The sequence below is a fragment of the Cervus elaphus genome, chromosome 13 (assembly GCF_910594005.1).
Source record: "Cervus elaphus chromosome 13, mCerEla1.1, whole genome shotgun sequence".
NCBI lineage: Eukaryota > Metazoa > Chordata > Mammalia > Artiodactyla > Cervidae > Cervus > Cervus elaphus.
The window spans coordinates 66,451,169-66,472,534 of record NC_057827.1 but is presented as its reverse complement, the minus strand read 5'-3'; the positions used below and the strand labels follow the sequence as shown (position 1 = coordinate 66,472,534).

At 47.2% G+C, this 21,366-nt stretch overlaps 1 protein-coding gene across 5 annotated transcripts in view; it reads right to left on the bottom strand.

Annotated features, from left to right (window-relative positions):
• EML1 (EMAP like 1) overlaps positions 1-21,366 on the bottom strand; it is a 196,883-nt gene that overhangs the window by 119,535 nt on the left and 55,982 nt on the right. For 2 of the 5 annotated variants that reach the window (XM_043921462.1, XM_043921464.1), the window contains exon 1: positions 15,895-16,074. The exons of 1 other annotated variant lie outside the window; for it this stretch is intronic. In XM_043921462.1, coding sequence (XP_043777397.1) covers positions 15,895-15,961 — 67 coding nt within the window. In that variant the 5' untranslated portion in view covers positions 15,962-16,074. Of the gene's footprint in view, positions 1-15,894; positions 16,076-21,366 lie in introns of those variants that run through there. 2 more of the 5 variants (XM_043921461.1, XM_043921465.1) reach the window with 2 other exon arrangements.

The following is a 21,366-nucleotide window of genomic DNA, read 5'->3' as shown; positions in this document are numbered from 1 at the left end:
TGTGACAGAAGAGTATTTATCTAACTCGCTTCCGAGTTTGGTTGTGAGAATTTAATGAGAAATAGATCTGAAGGTACTTTAAAAACTATAAAATACTAGAGTGGAGGGTTTTAGGCAGTTTTATGCTGGAGTTACGTTTTATGGTCAGTAAATGAGATGAAATAGCATGTATCAAAATTACTCTTGAAAAATCCCTTCTTGAGAAGTCCACAGTGTTCCACACCATGGTTCTGCATAAACTATAGCATCTCTCAATAAATCCTTTAAATATTGGAACAAATTACAGCAGCTGGCCTGTGTTTAGAGGTCATGTCAACCCCCAAAAGGTAAGTAAACAGAATAAAATTGTGTGTATATACATACATATACATTTTTTTTTACCAAGTGTGTATACAAATATGTATAATCCATGAGTGCTGAAAGCGCATACACTGACTCCTCTCTATGATAACTAAGAGGCTTTGCTACATGCAACTGTGAGTTACTTCACTTCTGTAAACAATAACAGCATGTTTCTGGGAATACTGAAAAGCTTTTCAGTAACAGGAAGTTCTCCCTTTGCCTTTCGTGATAATTTGAAGATAGCAAGGCCCCTTGTCTAATTTTAGTATTTGGTTTTTCATTCAACAAGCATTCACTAGACACACATATGACCAAGGCTCTATGCAGAGCAACGGAAGGAAGCAAAAAGACAATACAGGTCCCCACCCTCAAGGGACATGCCAGCTGGCCGTGGAAACAAAGGCTGCACAGATAACCAGAAGGTGGAATGGAAGGAACCAAGAAGCATTTAGAGGGGTATGTACTGGAATTTGGAAATGCAGAAGTGACCCTGGATAGATCACGGAAGATTTCAGCCAGGAGATAGTGTGTAGGCTGGGTCCCCAGGGTAAACTACTTCAATATGGAAACACAAGGGGACAAGGATTGATAAAGCGAGACTACAGAGCCATGGAGACTCCTGGCATGCTGGAAGAGCAACACGCACAGCCGACAGACGGAGGAATCTAGCACTCATGGGGTGCCAACATGGCATCGGGAACTAGGCTAGATCAATGCAGTTGCAACCATCAAGATGACACCAAGGTAACACGTTCATAAATCTTTACATCTCAATTCTAGACAACACTGCTGGACCTCTTGCAATTGCCCTCTGACCCTTCCCTGTGCTCTGTGCTGGGAGGCTAACCCTGGCAGGGGTGGGGGATGCAACATGGCCCCCTGATCCCCTCTGGATTTGCCCAGTGGGACAGACAGCAGCAGATGGGCGGAAGGGAGCAGAGTGAGGTCAGGGTGTTTATTTTTCATCACTGGCAGAATCGAGACCTGAACCCAAACCTGTCTGTCTCTAAAGCCCATGCTTTGAACCTCGGGGATGTAACCTGGTGACAGACTACAGGAGGCCTTGAAAGAAACGCACAGCATCTTTTGTGCTAATTCTCTAGAGTCAGTGACTCATTCTGGACACATGTAGCCTACGCTTGCTCATCTTTTTAAACAGTCTTGCGAGCATGATGCTCCAATCAGACATTCACGTCAGTAGATGGTGCCAAATGTGCAACAGCAATCTTTAAAAAAAAAAAAAAAAAAAGCACAAAAACTCAGAGATATTCCAAGACTCTCTCTGGGCCAGATCCTTTGCTAGACCCTGGGTCTCACACCTGCTGTTTCCTTTCTTAGGTTCTTAGCTAGTTGAGAGAGAATGCGCGCTATTGGTGATCAGAAGGCGTATGTCATGGAATTTCTCTAGCAAACATATGCCCTTCATCATCTTTCTAAACTGCCCTAAAATTTTTTCCACCACCACCTCCCCCATTCCTAAGAGAGCTTAGACACTTGTCACCATTCCCCGCTTGTCAGAGTGGCCTTTGTTGCTGGTGGGTCGTGTACAGGACAGTGTGAAGTCTGAGCCCTGCTTCCAGGACTCCACACCACCCTTCCGGAGCCTGGTCTTGCCCTGACACCAGGAAGGGGGGTGGGGAAGGGAAGAGCACACATTTTATTAGAGGGATTCCAGAGATAAGATGTTTAGACTTTACCCGGGACAGGCTGAACAGAGTTGCTGGTAACACACATGGGTGCGATCCAGTGACACCCAGCAGGGGCTCTGACCGCCTCCAACTGCGAGCTAATTACCCCTCTCCCCTCGCTCCCCAGCTTTGAACCCTGAGTCAGACATTGTTCGGTTTGGGATTCTGTAACTCGTGGAACTGGAGTTTTACAAAAGGTTCTGCAAGGGGAATAAGCCGGTTACAAAAGGACAAATACTGTAGGATTCCACTTATATGAGGTCCCTAGAGTAATCAAATTCTTAGAGACAGAAAGTGAATGGAGGGTGCCAGGGCCCCCGGGAGGGAAGAATGGGATTCATTGTTGAATGGGGACAAAGTTTCAGTTTTGCAAGATGAAAAGAGTTCTGTGGACCGATGCTCCTGATGGCCGCACACCATGAGAATGAACTCCATGCTGCTGAACTGTACACTCGAAAATGGCTAACGCGGGTCAGTTTCATGTTAAGTGCAAGAGTCGGACCCAACTTAGCAACTAAACCACCACCAGTGCCACAACTAAAAACTAAAACAGGGGCCTAGAAAGGGCAAGGGAGTAATGAATGGGATGAGGCTGCTGGAGAAAAAGCAGAAAGAACTAGAACTACTGACATAGTGAACAGTTTCAAGAGAAGGGGGGATATAGGCATACCTATGGCTGGTTCATGTTGAGGTTTGGCAGAAAACAACAAAATTCTGTAAAGGAATTATCCTTCAATTAAAAAATAAATAATTTTTTTTTTTTTTTTAAAAGGAGTGAACAGTTTCATTAATGCTTTACTACAGGAGACGGGGCAACACACAGAGCATGCCAAACCTCTGTAAATGAGCAATTACCAGACCGAAATGATCGCTTCCTATTTCTACTCTGGGATGACTCACTCTTCGGTCCAGCACACTCGGGGACTGAGGGCCCTGATGTCCCTCTGGGATCTGCAGGTCTGAAAGGATATCAAGGTTCGCAGGGCACGGAGGCACAGGCACCAAGGCTTGGGGCCCCAAGAGAGCCTCGCCTAGATTCATTTTTGTTTTAACACTTTATGAAATTTGTTACAATACTGCTCCAGTTTTATGTTTTGGGTTTTTTTGGCCACGAGGCATGTGGGATCTTAGCTTCCCAACCAGGGATCAAACCTGACCCTCCTGCATTAGAAGGTGAGGTCCTTTTTTTAAAAAAAAAACTGGAGGAAAACTGCTTTATAATGTTGTTGGTTTCTGCCGTACAACATGAATCAGCCATAAGAGTACGCATATCCCCTCCTCGCGGGCCTCCCTCCCCTGTCCTTCCCGCCCCTCTAGGTCATCACAGAGCGCCAGGCCAGGTTCCCTATGTTACATGCATATAACAACTTCTCACCAGCCGTCTATACACACACACGGCGGCGTATGTACGTCAATGCTGCTTTCTCCTCTTGTCCCACTGGCTCCTTCCCCCACAAGTCCTTTCTTCACTTCTGCATCTCCATTCCTTCCCTGCAAATAGGTTCATCAATACCCTTTTTTCGAGATTTCATATATATGCATTAACATACGATATTTGTTTTTCTCTTCCTTACTCAGCCATAAAAAAGAATGAATTTCAGTCAGTTCTAGTGAGATGGATGAAACCACAGCCTGTCATAGACACAGAAGGTGAAGTCCTCACTACTGGGCCACCAGGGAAGCCCCACTGCCGAAATTCAGGACCGCACCAAGGAGGTGGGGGAGGTGCGGGGAAGGATCCCTGCAGGGAAGCCAGGGTCACAGTGTGTGGGAACACATGTCAAGCAGCCAGGCTCCTTCAGACACCACCCAGGTGGGTGGCACCCAAGGGCACCTGGGAGGGGAGGCCACCCCGGGTCAGGGGAGCAGGCTGGAGGCTGTTCCCGGACATGGTCCTGCATCCTCGGGGCAACGGGCAGCTCCCTGGGGCCTTGGGGTGACTCAGAGATAAATGAGACTCCTGCTCTACAAAGTTCGACAGGCGTGCAATCTAAGGGAAACGCAGGTGAAGACATGGAAATGTGTCCGGAGATCCCCTTGGCAAGCCAGTGAAAGGACCTCAGATCCAACTAGTAACAAGTGCGTGGCTTCTTCCAGAAGCAAGGGGCCGACGAAAACCATCTACACCCCTTCGTGTCTGTGACCAGTCCTGTCTTTGGATCCATCACTCACTCATCAAACATAACTGAGCATTTCATAGGCTGTGGACCGGGGAGCCAGATGCCTGGGTTCAAACCCCAGCTCTGAACAGGATAAGCCAGGCGGCCTTGAGCACGCTTCTCAAATTTGGGGGGCTCTGTTTCCTCACCAGTCACCGTGGAGATGAACATGGAAGCCACCTCAAAGGGGTGGTTGCTACTGTCAGTCGTTTAGTCGTGTCTGACTCATTGCAACGCCATGGACCGCAGCAGGCCAGGCTTCCCTGTCCTCCACCATCTCCTGGAGCTTGCTCAAACTCACGTCCATTGAGTCAGTGATGCCACCCAACCATCTCATTCAGGGAGGGTTAAACGAGGGGGCAGCAGTAAGTGCTCAGACTCAGACCATGTGACATCTGAGGTTGCCTGGTGAGACATCCAGCACTGTTGTTCTCTGCCACTCCACACACACATGCACGCGCGCGTGTGCACACACACAGAGTGCCCGGCCCTGGGCAGGGAAAGATGGATGGGACGCAGCCCCTACCTCGGAGAAGCACAAGCTCTGGCTGGGAAATAACAACTCCGTGTTGTCAGAGCTGTAATTAAGTACAAGACGCAGTCTGAACACACATTTTTATATAATTAAATTATATCAACTCAATACAAGGCCATTTTCTCGTCAGGCAAAGAAATGACATACAGAGCCAGATTTCAGTCTTTGAGAGCAGTGGAGTGCGGGCAAGGCTGCTTAATTACTTTCCAAAGGACTAATTCGGTGAAGCCAGCCTCACTGATCATTATCTTTATTATATGGCCCAGGCATTCCCGGGGGAGCAGTCTCCATGTTTCACACGCGGGATGGTTCAGCGTTACAAGGGGCTTCATGTTACATAAAGTATCATCACTCAGTTCTGTTCCTAAGGATTTTCAACTGTTGGTGACACTATAATTGGGGCTACTATGCACAGGCATCGGAGAGGCCATGGCACCCCACTCCAGTGTTCTTGCCTGGAGAATCCCAGGGACGGGGGAGCCTGGTGGGCTGCAGTCCACGGGGTCGCTGAGAGTCGGACACGACTGAGCGACTTCACTTTCACTTTCATGCGTTGGAGAAGGCAATGGCAACCCACTCCAGTGTTCTTGCCTGGAGAATCCCAGGGACAGGGGAGCCTGGTGGGCTGCAGTCCATGTGGTCGCTGAGAGTCGGACACGACTGAGCGACTTCACTTTCACTTTCATGCATTGGAGAAGGAAACGGCAACCCACTCCAGTGTTCTTGCCTGGAGGATCCCAGGGACAGGGGAGCCTGGTGGGCTCCCATCTATGGGGTCGCACAGAGTCAGACACGACTGAAGTGACTCAGCAGCAGCACGCACAGGCACACTATAGATGACAGTCCTAATTCTACCAGCGTTTCCCTGGTGGCTCAGTGGTAAAGAACCTGCCTGCCAATGCAGGAGACGCGGGTTCAACCCCCGGCGTGTGAAGATCCCCTGGAGAAGGAAATGACAACCCACTCCAATATTCTCGCCTGGAGAATCCCAGGGACAGAGGAGCCTGGTGGGCTACAGTCCACGGGATCGCAAGAGTCAGACAGGACTTAGCAACTAAACAGTAACAACAACTCTAAGCTACTGCTCGGCTGGAACATATTTGCCTAAGAACGGTAAAAATTCTTATTACAAAAAAAATCCTTGTGATTTACAATTTGCACAATATTTCTTTTGTTGTACTTTATATCTTGTTTACAATAAAGAATTTCCTTTGGTATAAAAAAAAAAATTCTTATTACATAAAATAATTTGGGGGGGGGGTGCTGATTTAACAGTTCAGTCTTTTTTTATGGCTAAAAACACTGATTTTGCCAAGAACTACTTCACTGGGTCAATTCCTCTGGCTGAATATAATTTGTGTTAAGTCTATGAAACCACCTCATGTTGTCATTTAGTCACTGATTCGTGTCTGACTCTTCTGCGACTCCATGGACTGCAGCCCACCAGGCTCTTCCATCCGTGGGATTTTCCAGGCAAGAACACTGGAATGGGTTGCCATGCCCTCCTCATAAAATATATATACATATATACACATTATTTCAAGGATATGTAGAAGTGGCACCTATTTAACCTCAGTTTAGCATACACGTTACAGGTGAGGTGTTTTGACCGGTGCATGTATATTTCACACACCCACAACAGCCATCAGAAGGCTCTGCTGAGGAGCAAAAAGATACAAACATGACCACCGGGAGCCTCTGCCTGGAAAGGGGTGACAGTCTAACGGGCGATCTGAAAACAAATGACTGTGACAGGCCTCTGGGATCACGGTGATGACAGAGGTTTCGTGGCCACCAAGAAGGGACCCTGCACCAGACTCAAGAGCCGGGGGTGGTGGCTGGGGAAGGAGCTGGGAGTTGAGATAGGCAGCCGGCCTTTGGGGGCTTGGGTGCCAGAAAGGTGGGGGGACCCTGAAGACTTTCCAACAGGAGGGTGTTTCCCAGATCAGATCTGTCTTTCAGAAGGAGCATTCTAACTCCACCTTAAGTGAGCTCGCCTTTGCCATGCATTTGGGTGCCATCCATCTATACACTGCAAGTGTGAAGTATCAAAGTGTTAGCCGCTCAGCCGTGTCCGACTCTGTGCGACCCTATGGACGGTAGCCTGCCAGGCTCCTCTGTCCATGGGATGCTCCAGGCAAGAATACTGGAGTGGGCTGCCATTTCCTTATCCAGGGGATCTTCCCCACCCAGGGATTGAACCCACGTCTCCTGCATCGCAAAGGTTCTTTACTGAGCCGCCAGGGAAGCCCCCATCTACACACTGATGGCTCTCAAACATCTCTCCAGGACAGTCATCGTCCTGGCTCCGGTTTCTGCCTCCTGCGAGCCAGTCAGCCCCTCGGCTTTAGGTCCCACAAGCCCCAACTGAACCGCTGTCTGCCTGTCCGCCCTTCCAGCTCCTTCTAGCTCGGCCTATGGCACTCACTTGGGTGGGCGCGTCGGGGGCCCAGGAGGCATCCTTGATTCCTCCTCCTCCTGCGTGTAAAGGCCGAAGTCCAGGTGAGGCCAGCCCCCAAGCAGCCCTCTGGTGGGAATTGCCACCGTCCTCCTCACACAACAGCCCCCCTCTCAGCAGCACCCCCAGCCCCTCCTCCACACTGCGGGGAGAGGCATTTCCCAAAACTCCCCAAAAATCTGACTATGTCACTCTCTCGCCTCAAAATTCTCCACCACATTCTCTCTGCTCCCTGGAATAAGACCAAACTCCTAACGTGGCCCAAAGGCCCCACAGGGCACTCCCCGTCTCATTTCAGCTCTGTCCCCTTTTTCTCTCTTTCTGGGGAGATTTTTAGTTTCCCCACCCAGGGCTTTGCACCCAGTCTAGAATGTTCATTCTGCCCTCTCCCCGCCCCCTGTGGGTGAGTGGCTTCCACTCCCCGGGGAAGAGCTCACGCAGGCCTTTCCCGGTCCCATGCCCGGCCCCTCTCCTGAGCCTGCTTCTCAGCACCGTCTAAGCTCAGCATCGTTAAACAAGACTGGCCGAGAACATGAGGCTGAGCATCCAGCCCCCGAAGAGCAACGCGCGCCTCCCGAAAGCCAGGGCCTCGTGGGCTCCTGCCTAGCTGGAGCTGGAACCCTCAGACCTGCCTAGCAAGGAGCTCGGTGGGTACTCAAGCACATGTTGAGTAAGAAAAAGGAGCTGAGACTGGAGGCCGAAAGGCTGGCTTGGGGCTGCTGCCCTTACAACACACCCCAGATGAGGACTGACCGGGGTCTGAGTAAAGCAGGGGCAGGAATGATGAGATCTGTGGGAGAGGAGAACTCTCCCGTGGGGATGGGAGGCCGGGGGGAAAGAGGCATGCAGGACACTGATGAGGGAAAACCGGTGCTTCCAGGGAGGACATGTTTTAAACATTTTTCATTGTCCTGGGCACATTGTAGGGATGCACTCGAAATTGGCTCCATCTGCCAAGTGAACTTAAAGGCCTCTCTCTCCATGAATACTTGCCTGATCGTCTCTATCCTCATTATCCTTAACTGTGAGCTGCCCATTGTCCTCGAAAGGTTCTTTGTGGGAATAATTTGCAGTCCAGGACAATGATGCCTTCCCCTCCAGAGGGCACAGAATGAAGGACACCACCAGTGCTGGACCCACCGCAAGGACACACCACAACTGAGACACCACCCCGAGAGGCTGGTACCTGTCTTCTCCTTCTCTGCAGGTTGCCAAGGTCTCCTGAGGAACTCCCCACCTTGGGCACGCTCTGGGTTCGGCGATCCCACCCTCTTGCATCATCCAAGGCTAACGGTCAAATCTGCCCCTTCACAGAGAGGGTAGTTTATTAAAGACAGCAAGTTTAAATCTTTTCCAGAAAGCTGGCAGGATAAACATGCTACTGTATTTTAAGACACAGCTAAGTACTCTTGTAAAAATGTAGCTTTCCCCACAAATAGTATTTTCCAGTAAAGAAACTGGCTTGAGAGGAAACAAAATTGAAAGTATGTCTACCTAACTCTTGATCGGAAAATAAATACTTTAAAGAATGAAAATCTTCTAAAGAGCTATTTCTTTAAAGGAAACCAAAGAGGATATGTCCTTGCTCCGGGTGGCATATAAGACAGCCCCCATCCCACACAACATTGAAACAAACATGCTGCTTTCAGCAGAATATTAAACTTATGTGTCAAACATCTAGTGAGAAACATATGAAGCTTTGGTGGGGAGGGTATATTGATAATAGTTACATGCCATTTACAATTTGCAGCATACTTTTTTAAAAGTTTTCAATGTGTCTGGTGGCATTTAAAACATTTTGCTAATCCTAGAAATCCTCAATTAATAAGCTAGTATTTTAAAGATGAATAATCATAGTTTTCCTGAAAGAGATTTTTGTAAGTGGCACAAAATACCATTGGTTTTAAGTCCTTGGAGAAGCTGTTTTTGCTACTAGAAGCAAAGCTGTAATGTTCAATTTTCAATGCTATCATAATTAAGTTTTTCACGCTTCTAGTTTTATAGCTTGAGCAGACTTTGATAGTAGAAACAAAGATGTTATTTCTTTTTTATTCGCTCTCCACTCAACTAAAATGTTTATTTTTTAAGAGACTATATGAAAAAGCTTATATTATCTCAGAAATTAACAAGAGCTAATAGTTACTTTTAAGCCTGGTTTGGTGAACTTTCCATCAGAGTGCTTGTGTTTGTTTATAATGTCATAAATTCTTGTGGTTTGGCTATAAAATAGGTTCCCTGCCAGAATATCAAGTATACCAATTAAAAATTCTCACTTAGTATGGGTGCTTACTTGGCATTTTCCTGTAAAAACCATTTTCTTTAGATTTTGCTATCAGAGAAAATCTAACTCAGTCCTCTGCCACCACAGAAGAATAAATGAGGTTTGAAAAGACTTCATATGGTTGAGTTCAGAGTGATTTCTTCACAGGAGTTCCTTGACCTTGTTTCAAACCCAACTATTTGCCAACATGAAAATTCTATCAGAATCAGAGTTAACAGAATCGCAGATGCCAAAATATTTCTAAGATTTTAAATAAAGTATTCTTAACTCCCCCAATATAAATGCTTAGAAATAAAAAGATTTCATTTGATAACTAGAAAAATAAATGGCAGTAGCTGCAGCCATGAAATTAAAAGATGCTTGCTCCTTGGGAGAAAAGCTAGGACCAACCTAGACAGCATATTAAAATGCAGAGATATCGCCCTGCTGACAAAGGTCCGCATAGTCAAAGCTAAGCTTTTTCCAGTAGTCATGTACGGATGTGAGAGCTGGACCATAAAGAAGGCTGAGTGCTGAAGAATTGATGCTTTTGAATTGTGGTGCTGGAGAAGACTGTTGAGAGTGCCCTGGACTACCAGGAGATCAAACCAGTTAATCCTAAGGGACATCAGCTCTGAATATTCACTGGAAGGACTGATGAAGCTGAAGCTCCAACACTTTGGCCATGTGATGTAAAAAGCTGACTCACTGGAAAAAAAACTCTGATGCTAAGAAAGACTGAGAGCAGGAGAAGGGGATGACAGAAGATGAGATGGCTGGATGGCATCACTGACTCAATGGACATGAATCTGAACAAACTCTGGGAGATTGTGAAGGACAGGGAAATCTGGTGTGCTTCAGTCCCTGGGGTTACAAAGAGTCAGACCCAACTTAGCAAGTGAACAAAAACAACAAAGTTCAAAAGATTACTGTAGTGACTTCAGAATGTCATTGGGAGCAGCAGGTAGTGTGGCCTTGACAGGCTATGGTCATTAACAAGGAGCACCCGCAGGGGAAGTCCAGTTAGGTCAGAAGTGGTAGATGAGCCATGTACAGAAAGGAACATGGTAAGATCCCTCACAGCGCCTTTCCAGGCAAGACAGACAAAAACGCTATCAGCCAGAATCATAACCTTTAAGGCAACGACCAACTTCCATGCTATTATAACACTGAAATATAAGTGTTGGGATTATTTACAGCATTATGATACAGATTACAATTACGCTGTATTGCAGGAAATTCCCCCTTAAAAAGAAAAGGGAAAAGTATGGAAAAAAAAAAAGGCGGGGTTAGCCACAATACATGTAAAACAGACAAGAATTTTAGGTGAAAACCAATAAAAGGTAACAACATGAAATGGCAAGCAAAAGAATTATTATGGTCTTGGGCTACATTATTAGAAGTATAGACTTTAGAACAAAGGAGGTGAAGTATCCAGCTCTGCTTCACTCTATTTAAAAACCATGCTTGGAATACGCACACATTCAGCTGTGTCAAATTTAAAGAGGCATACGAGTGAGTGAGTGAAAGTCGCCCGTTGTGTCCGACTCTTTGCGACCCCATGGACTATACAGTCCATGGACTGCAGTGGGTAGCCTTTCCCTTCTCCAGGGGATCTTCCTGACCCAGGGATCAAATCCAGGTCTCCTGCATTGCAGGCGGATTCTTTACCAGCTGAGCCACAAGGGAAGCCCAAAGAGGCATACAGACAAAAGAAAAGAAGTACAGACTGGGCAAACCAGGATGATGAAGCGTCTAAAACTGTGTCTTGTGAGGACTTCTTTTTCTAAAGGTAATGTTTAGCTGGAATCAGACCTGAGAAGAAACTATCATGACTGTCTTCAAACATGGGATGACCTAGTACATATAGATTAAACCGATTTCCTATGGACCCAAGGGGCAGAACTTGGGCCAAATTTTAACTGCATTTAGCAACTGACAGTCTGAACCACACAAAGGAGGAATGGACTGCATGCAGAGATAGTGAGTTTTCAGTTCTTTGGAACTGCTCAAACATGTTGAATAACCTCTGGAACAGAGATCTCAAGCCCTGGAGGGCTGGGTGAATGGAATCAGTGGATGACAGGACAGGCAAGGAGGACCAGAGACGCTGCCCTCTCCCCGAGTTAAACGGGGGATGCTCCCTGTGGTTTATCTGTCTGACATTTGGGTTCCTGGGTAAGCTGTACTTTGACAAAACATTTAGAGGCTTAAGAAAGTAAATCATGAGATGAGATCACCCTTAGGTCCCCTCAAACTCTGAAATTCTTGTAACCTACAGCAACTAAGCCAAAGTGTGCATTGACTTGTTTTGAAGAACTGTGATTGATGGAAGAATCAAAAGTGACTCACAGAAATGAAATTGCAACAGTATGTTCTTCCCACCCACTTCCTTCCCTCTTTCATCCAGTTTCTTGACTCCCTAGTCTCATACCAACAAGGTATAATAAAAAGAGCTTGATGTTTCAGTTCAGTTCACTCAATCGTGTCCGACTCTTTGCAACCCCATGGACTGCACAGGCCTCCCTGTCCATCACCAACTCCCGGAGCTTGCTCAAACTCATGTCCATTGAGTTGATAATGCCATGCAACCATCTCATCCTCTGTCATCCCTTTCCCCTCCCACCTTCATTCTTTCCCAGCATCAGAGTCTTTTCCAAGGAGTCAGTTCTTGGCATCAGGTGGCCAAACTATTGGAGTTTCAGCTTCAGCATCAGTACTTCCAATGAATATTAAGGACTGATTTCCTTTAGGATGGACGGCTTGATGTTTAGATTTCAAAAAATTAAGACTGGTTCCTCAAAAATGTTAAACCCAGAGTTACCATACGCCTCAGCAATTCTATTCCTAGATAAGTGTGAAAGTGTGTTAGTCACCCAGTCGTGTCCAACTCTTTTCGACCCCGTGGACTGGAGCCTGCCAGGCTCCTCTGTCCAAGGAATTCTCCAGGCGAGAATACTGGAGTTGGTTGCCATTCCCTTCTCCAGGGAATCTTCCTGACCCAGAGGTTGAACCTGGGTCTCATGCATTGCAGGCAGATTCTTTACCATCTGAGCCACCTGGGAAGCCCTACTCCTAGGTATCAACCAAACAGAAATGAAAACATATGTTTACACAAAAACCTCGATATGAATGTTCCTGATAGTATTATTTATGGCAATCAAAAAGTAGAAACAACCCAAGTGCCTATCTACTGGTGAACACATAAATAAAGTAGGGTCTACCCATATAACAGAATATTATTTGGCCATAAAAAGGAATGAAGTAGTGACACATGCTACAACATGGATGAACCTTAAATCATTATGCTAAGTAAAAACAGCCAGACAAAAGGCCACATATTATATGATCCCATTTATACTGAATATTCAGAATCCACAGAGACAGAAAAACAGGTTGGTATTGCCAAAGGGCCAGGGCAATGGGGAATATAAACTAGTGGGTGCTGGGGTTGCTTTGGGGGTGGTGATGAAAATGCTCTAAAATTAGATAATGTTGATGCATGCACCATTCTGTGAATATACTAAAAGCCACTTAACTGTATATTTTAAAAAGGGAGAATTTTTATAGAATGTGAATTATCTTTCTCAATAGCTGTTACTAAAACAAACCGAAAAAAGTCATATTGATATCCAAGCCTTACTAGTTGTATGGCCTTATAAAGTTAGAAACATCTCTTTGAGACTCAGTTTCCTCATATGCAAAAGGAAGGGTTTGAAGAAAAAAATAGAGTAAAAGATGGCAAGTATTTCCCAAACAGGAAACTGGCTTATAAATGACAGCTTTAGTCCACTTTCCAACTGTTGTAGTTTTTTCTTAGGCGGACAGAAGTTTGTGATTTCTAGCTCACTTTACAGAGTCCTAAACAGTTTGGAGAGAAAAATACTGCACACATTTCCTACTGAAATGAGACAGCCAGTACCTAAAAGAGGAGCATGGATAGTCTTTTCACGAGGCTAGATACTGCCTGTGTTGACATTTAATATCCATTACAAATCAAGTACAAGAGATGGTAAGGGAAAAAATACAGTGGGAACTAGAGATTTCACTCCTTAGAACAACGTTTTCTCTTCCTTTCTTTTCATGTTTATTACTAACTTCTATCTTGGTCACACCAGGAAGATGTTAACTGTGGCAGTCATCCAAATAACAAGTATGGGATGTCATTTTCTGAAGCTAATAAGCAACTATGACTTTTTGGTTCCTGTCACTATCGAAAGCATGGAGTGTGATCGACATATGAACATGGATGGGTTCATCTACTGCGTGCTGTAGTCCTGCCATTGTCATGGAAATCTCTAATTCAAAAAGAATTTTTTTTTCACTGTAGCCAATAAAGTACCCAAATGTTTAATTTAATGCTTGGTGAAATGGTGTTCCTGTGATCCACTGCTTTCATTGAATCATCACAGTCATTAATTGGGTTGTATTCATTTATATTTTCACTTAGTAAAGGCCTCTTAAAATGAATAATTTCTCATCCAAACATTTGTTGCCTAAAACATCACCAGTGTGACACTCATTTCTACCTCAGAGACCATTCTTGCTTTAAACTTTATTCATAAGGTAACCAAAAAAATAAGCACAGAGCTAAGAGCTTTGTAAAGAAAAGTAATTCAACTGTTAGGATTCAATTGTATTTTGAACTGATCTTACTGCTTCTTTCTAAGCTATTTTAAAGTCATTTTTTTCCAACAGGGACATGGGTAGAGGACGGATGGATTGCAAGCTTGGGGTTAGCAGATGTAAACTATTATATACAGGGTGGATAAACAACAAAGTTCTACTGTGTAGCACAGGGAATCATATTCAGTATCTTCAGAAACACCATAACGGAAAAGAATATAAAAAAAAATAGATATACGTGTATAACTGAGCCACTTTGCTGTAGAGCAGAATTTAACACACTGTAAATCAACTATGCTTCAATAATAGTCATTTTTCTTTAAACTGTTGGCCATACAATATAAAACCTGGTTTTTACTTTCTTCTAGACACTTGCCAGTAAAATTCCTTACCAATATCTCTAACACACACTTAAAAAGAAAAGGCAGAAATCCAAAACGTTCATGAATAGATGTACAACTTTATGACTGAACCGCTATTTAGAAGCAATATGACCAGCCCCTAAACAACTGCTCAAATATCTACTTAATGTTGTGGAGGATAAAACCGTTTCCATGACTCTCAACTACATATAAGAAATTCCAGTGGCCAGAAGGGCACCAAATACATTCTATCCTCCTTCAGCTCTGAAACTCTTGTTAAATTTGGAGAGCAAAAACTTTCACCCTTTCTGCTGAAGAGGCCATTACAAGTTAATGAAGGCTCACATGTGATTAACATGAAAATTACAAGCTGCCAAAACTATCAGAATATATACTTTCCCATGAAAAAGATGATAAATTTCGCCAGAGGTTAAAATATCATTATAGAGGATGAATCAACCCGGTGATGTTAATTGCCAAGGCTAATACCTCCTATTTGCAAACAGGTGTCCAAAAACTAGAGAAATTCGCCTAAATCACAAATACAACTGCAACATAATTGCTCAAGTCGTCAAAGCGTCTGGAATTCCAAAAGATTCCATCTGTACTAGAGGCACATTCTAGTAAATACACGATTATTTTTTCTTTAACAAGTTTCTGGGATCCTCTAATAAAGGAATAAATCCAACATAGAAAAATTGTATAGTTAACTTTTGTGCATGAATGTTCTGATAAACCGTGCAGTCTGCTGTGAAAATCTTTTTCAACCCTACTAGTGAAACTAACATCTTTGAAAAGTAAGATTTTATGTAATTTTTAAAGATGCCATATTGATAGCTATTAATATTTCCTCCCTGTATTAAAAAAAAGAAATACAAAAAACCCAAAAAGGATCACCCCGTAAACAGTCGAAACACTTTGAAGCCCGGTTCACTCTGACTGTCCATTTAAACAGCTCTAGATTGCATGAAAGTGTTGATGGTTTCATCAAAGTAGAACGGAATGGATCTGAGTCCATGCACAGCAAACACTGCGCACATCCTCCAAGGAGTGTTTTGTTATTAACTGATATGTTTTCCGAGTTCTTCATCCAGACATTTCCAAACAGATGCGAGTTTGGAAGCAGAAAGCAACACGTCCCCGCGGAGCCCCGGGGCGCCCGGGCCTCCCCACGCGCTGCCCGGTCGGTGCGCCCGCGCGGGTCTCCCCGGGACCGGCCGCTCCCCGCGCGCACTGGCCGGAGCCGGGAGCGGGAGCCGGGAGCCGCGCCGGGGCGGGGGCGGGGGCGCAGCGAGGCGCGGGCGGCCTGGGGCTCGGCGGCCCAGCACAATGCGCCCGCGGCGGCGGGAACCGCGCGCCCCTCCGCAGCAACTTTGCGCGGCCTCCCCGGCCGCCCCGGCCTCGCCCCTCGGCCCGCTCCGCTCCGCGGCCCCCCGGCCCGCCCCGGCCGCCGCCCCTCCTCACCGTTGCAGAACTGGAGCAGCGAGGACGTGTCGTACAGACTGCTGTAGCTCGAGAAGCCGTCCTCCATGCTGAGGCCGCCGGGCAGCGCCCGCTCCCCCGGCCCGGCCGCGCCGCCGCCCGCTCACCCCCACACTGAACCGCGCCGAGCCGCGGCCGGCGCTGGCGCTGGGGCCGGCCCTGCCGTGGCGGCGGCCGCCGCCGGTTACCATGGCAACCCCGGGCCCGCCGCCGCGGCCGCGCTAGCCGAACGCCCGCTCCGCCCGCCAGGGGGCGGCCTCGGCGGGGGGACGTGGCCAGGCCGGGCCGGGGCGGGGCCGGGGCGCTGGGGAGCCGAGGGCGGCGTGCGATCCGGGCGGGAGGTGCCGCGGCCGGGCCCCGCCTCCCCGCGCGGCCGCCCGCTCCGGGGTGGGGGGGCGCGCGGGGACAAAGGCGAGGCGGCGGCTGCGGCGCGGAACGGGGCGCGCGGGGAGCGGGAGAGCCGCCCCCCATCCCACCCCCGGCCCCGGCCCGGGCAACCCTCCTGCAGCCGCGGGCGCCCGCGCTCCCCTGGGGGCGCTGTCCCCGCGCGCCCCGCGGGCGGCTCCAGGACCAAACATGGACAACTCGCGGGCCCATCTCGGCCGGGTGTCCACGTCTGAGCAGCTCCACTTTTGGCCACGTCCTGCCAGGCGCGCCCCTTTCCCGCGGGTTCTTCCGCCGCGGCCAGGCCCTGCCTCGAGTGAGAACCGGCGTCAGGCTGATGACTCGGCTCGAACCGATGCGGCTTCCCACGTCCAAAAGGGGCCCTCCAGATGTCAGGCCGGGGTCTTTAAAGGGAGCTGAAACATCTGCCGGGGTCCCTTCCACCTCTGATCAGCCCCTGGGGTGGGGGGCTGGGTTGTCACATAAGACACTTGTTAACTTGTTACAGGACCCACGCAAATCTCTCTATCTCAGGGAGACAGGGAGTCGGGACAAAGTACCACAGAAGGAGATAAAGGCGCAAATCCACGGGGTTGTAAAGTTTCCGGTTCCTGCGCACACGCGCCAGTCACTGACCGTGAAAGATGCCGGCACGTGGCAAGTGAGGATGCAGAGAGTGAGTTTGACGATCCTCTGACTTAGTCTGGGTGTTGACAATGGACAGGGAGGCCTGGCGTGCTGCAGTCATTGGGGTGGCAAAGAGCGACTGAGCGACTGAGCTGAACTGAACTGAACTAACTTGGTCCAGAACAGACGGGGTAACATTTTTGCTCCTGGCTACACAGTAGTTACAGTTCACTTATTGTTCAATTCTGACTGGTTTCCAGTCGCAGGTATTAGCTCCAGTGCTGTCTGCGGTGCACGGTCGCTCAGTCGTGTCCACCTCTTTGTGACTCCAAGGACTGCAGCCCGCCAGGCTCTTCTGTCCATGCGATTCTCCAGGTGAGAATACTGGAGTGGGTTGCCATGCCCTCCTCCAGGGGAATCTTCCCAACCCAGGGATCGAACCCAGCTGTTGCGCATTGCAGGCAGATTCTTTACCCTCTGAGACACCAGGGAAGCTCAAGTAGGTGAAATGAGAACTGAGTAAAAAAGTTACTAATAGAAAACCGGGGGGCCTCGCTGGGGTTCAGAGGTGGATGGGGACCTCTCTTTGCAAAAGCAGAGGGCAGGGTCAGGGATGGGACCCTGCCGCTCTGTGCTTGGCATATGGGTTAGCAGGACTGGCATTAGATGCTCTGGACAGACAGGAAAGGTTGAAGCCCCGTCCTGGTCAAGGAGACCAAGAACAGAAGACCACAGGGTTGTTAAGAGGAAAAGTACACTGGGATGGGTGGGGTGGTGGCGTGACCCTCAAGAGCTGCAGGTGCTGTGGGTTCAACTGTGACCTGGGGTTGGAGGGACAGGGTTAATGACGGTGGGGGAAACAAACAGCCGGGGCTGCTGACAGGCCCTCGGGCTGGCCTGACGTGAGCAGGACGGTCTGTATTCAAACACTGGGGAAATGAGAGTGGCCTGAGCTAAGAGGTCCTGAGAGCCGGCACAGAAGCCTGAGCCAGACCCAGCAGGAGGACAGAGGGAGGCAGGAGGCTTGCACACCAGCAGGTGGCTGACACCAACAGTGTTAGAGTTGAGCCTGAGTGCTGAAGCTGCAACTCCAATCCTTTGGCCACCTGATGCGAAGAGCTGACTCATTTGAAAAGACCCTGATGCTGGAGAAGATTGAAGGCAGGAGGAGAAGGGGATGACAGAGGATGAGATGACTGGATGGCATCACTGACTCGATGGACATGAGTGTGAGCAAGCTCCAGGAGCTGGTGATGGACAGGGAGGCCTGGCGTGCTGCATTCCTTGGGGTCACAAAGAGTCGGACACGACTTGAGTGACTGAACTGAACTGAACTGAGCTGAGCGTGAATCAGACCACAGGGGCCAGGACCTGCAGCTGCAGCACCCCAGGGTGTCTGCAGCTGTCTGGAAAGGAGCACTCAGGGCCCGGATAGTCAGAGGGCAGAAAGAAGCTGAGGGATGGGCCGGAGGGAAACTGCTCTAGGACGATACAGCCGGAGAGGCAGGAAGGCCAAACACCAGAGGACAGCAGACCTCACACTAGAAATGCCCGGTAGCAACTGGAGGTGCAGACCAGCTGGCCAGTGAAAGAATGAGAAGTGGGAATTGTTAGCAAAGAGGCTGTAGCAGGAACACTCTAAAGAGAGGATGGAGGGTGGGAAGGGAGCTGGACAGAGCCTTGGAAAGGGAGGAGAGAAGGAAATTCCGAAGGAGCTGTCTGAGTGGCAGGACATCAGCCTAGTGGGCTGTCTCATTAAGCCAAGAGCACAGAAAGTTGCACAGAGGTGGACAGAAAGCTCCGCAAGGTTCTCTGTGGGACAAGTCAAGGGGGACGAGCCTGGGGAAAGGGCTTCGATCTGGTGGTAGAGGGCCCCCGGGTGACTTGGAGCATCTTGGTGAAGCAGTGGGGACCGGAGCCGAGCTGCCAGACATCAAAAGGAGAGCACGCAGAGACTTCCCTGGCGGCTCAGTGGATAAGACTCCACACATCCACTGCAGGGGGCATGGGTTTGATCCCTGGTTGGGGAATGAAGATCCTGCAAGGCATACGGTGCAGTCAAAAAATAAAAGGGCTAACATTTAAAGAGAGAGAGAAAAAATGATCAACATTGCCTTTAATTTTCCACTTCAGACAATGCAAAATATGTAAATTCTTTTGATCAGTGTAAATCATTAAGAACGCTCAAAAAAAGAAAAGGAGAATGCTTGTAGATGCATGTTTCAGAACTTTGACAGAGAAAAGAAATAGAGGTCAAATACAGAGGGCAGGGGTGGCAGAAGAGTTACATGAAGCCTCTACCCCGACCCAGTGCAGGCAGACTCTATGCATCCCAAAGGCAGGTGCTGGGGCTTTTTTGAATTTATTTTTTAATTGGAGGAAAATTGCTTGACAATTGTGTTGGCTTCTGCCATACAGCAATGCAAGTCAGTCGTAACTTTATATATCCCCTCCTTCTTAAGCCTCCCGGAGAGGGGCTTTTGAAGGTTGGGACTAAACACAGGTGCACATTTGAACCTGGCGTTTCTCTGTTTTCTCTTTTCCTCTCTTTCTCCCCTTCCAGTCTGACCTTTATACTATTGCTACTCCACTTTGTGATTTTATACATTAGGATACTTTGGATAGTTAGTGTTTAGAAACTGATGTGTGGCATTCTATGGAAAGGAAGTGATAATCATGAATAAATGATTAAAAGATGATTCTGTTTAAGATTGTTAGCATTCCTGGTTTATAATGTGAAAGATATGATATCTGATGGCCCCAAAGCAGAAAGGTTGGGGAGTAAAGAAAATTCAGAAGTGGGATGGGAGAAAAATTGAGCTGGAGATTTTCTTAGAGGATTTTACTTCCGATGGAACAAAATGACAAATAACAAAAACACAGCCCACTGCTCTGAGATGATAAAGATCATTATTACCCTCTTAACCTAGAGTATTCAACTGCTATGTTTTTCCCCACAATGGTAAAAGCTTACTCTAACAAAAGCAAATTTTAGTATAATTACAAGGACACGCATGTTCAGTCAACTAAGTATAATCTACACAACATTTTTAAAAGATCTGTGGAGGAAAAAAAAAGAAAGTTCAAGAAAAAAATCTCTGAAAACTTAATTAATAATGTAAGATTTTGCGCCCAAACATTTTAACAGACTGTTATTCCACGTCACTTTGAGATAATTTATGGCCCGAGTCCAGAACATATTGTTGTTGTAATAAATGATGTATGCTCTCTAGGACAATATAACCATAGCATTCCATGACATTAATAGCAGCATTTGTACAACATGTGAAAAAAGAAAGAAAAACGGGAGCTCTGTAGCCTTTATTCATGGAAAAGTAATAAAAAAAATTACCCAAAAATGGAGAGCCTTGTGCATCTATAGTTTAATTCAACATTCCTCCAAAAATAGTTCTAGACACCATGCTTGGGGTTGGGGATATAGCACAAAAAAAAAAACACAGTGCCTTCTAAACTGCAAGTGTTACGAAGTTAAAGTCACATCAGCAGTTTGAAACAGAATCAACTATAATTTAAAAAAAAAAAAAGAAAAGAGAAGCAGAAAATTCCATTCTGGGTGTATACCCAAAGAAATTGAAAGCAGGGTCTCAAACAGATGTCTGTACACCCATGTTTTTAGAAGCATCATTCACAAGGGCCAAAATGGGGAAACAAGCCATTGTCCATGGATCAATGGAGAGAGAAAATGTGGTCTATCCATACAATGGAATATGATGTACTCTTGAAAGAAAGGAAATTCTGACACGCGCTACCACACAGATAAATCTTGAGGACATTATGCTGAGTCAAATAAGCCAGTCAGTCAGAAAAAGACAAATGCTGGATGATTCCACTTATATGAGGTCCCTGTGTGTGTGAGTGCTAAGTCGCTTCAGTCGTGTCCGATTCTTCGTGACCCTATGGCCTGCAGCCTGCCGAGCTCCTCCGTGCATGGGATTCTCCAGGCAAGAATCCTGGAGTGGGTTGCCAGGCCCTCCTCCAGGGGATCTTCCCGACACAGGGATCAAACCCATGCCTCCTGTGTCTATTGCACTGGCAGGCAGGTTCTGTACCACTAACATCACCTGGGAAGCCCTATATGAGGTCCCCAGAGGAGTCAAGTACATAGAGATGGAAAGTATCAATAGAATGACAGGTGCCAGGGGCTGGGGGAGGGGAGTTGGTGTTTAATGGAAACAGAGTTTCCATTTGGGATAATGACAAAGTTCAGGAGATGGCTGGTGGTGATGGTTGTCCAATAGGGTGAATTATACTTAATGCCACCAGACTGTGCGCTTCAAAATGCTTGAAACGGAAAATTTTATGTTGTATATATTTTACTATGAGGAAAAAAAATAAACGAAATAGGAAATATCAGGATGCTCTGAACGTAGTAAGAACAAGCGTTTTTCCCCTCAAGCATTGATCTTTACCTGAACTGTGTGT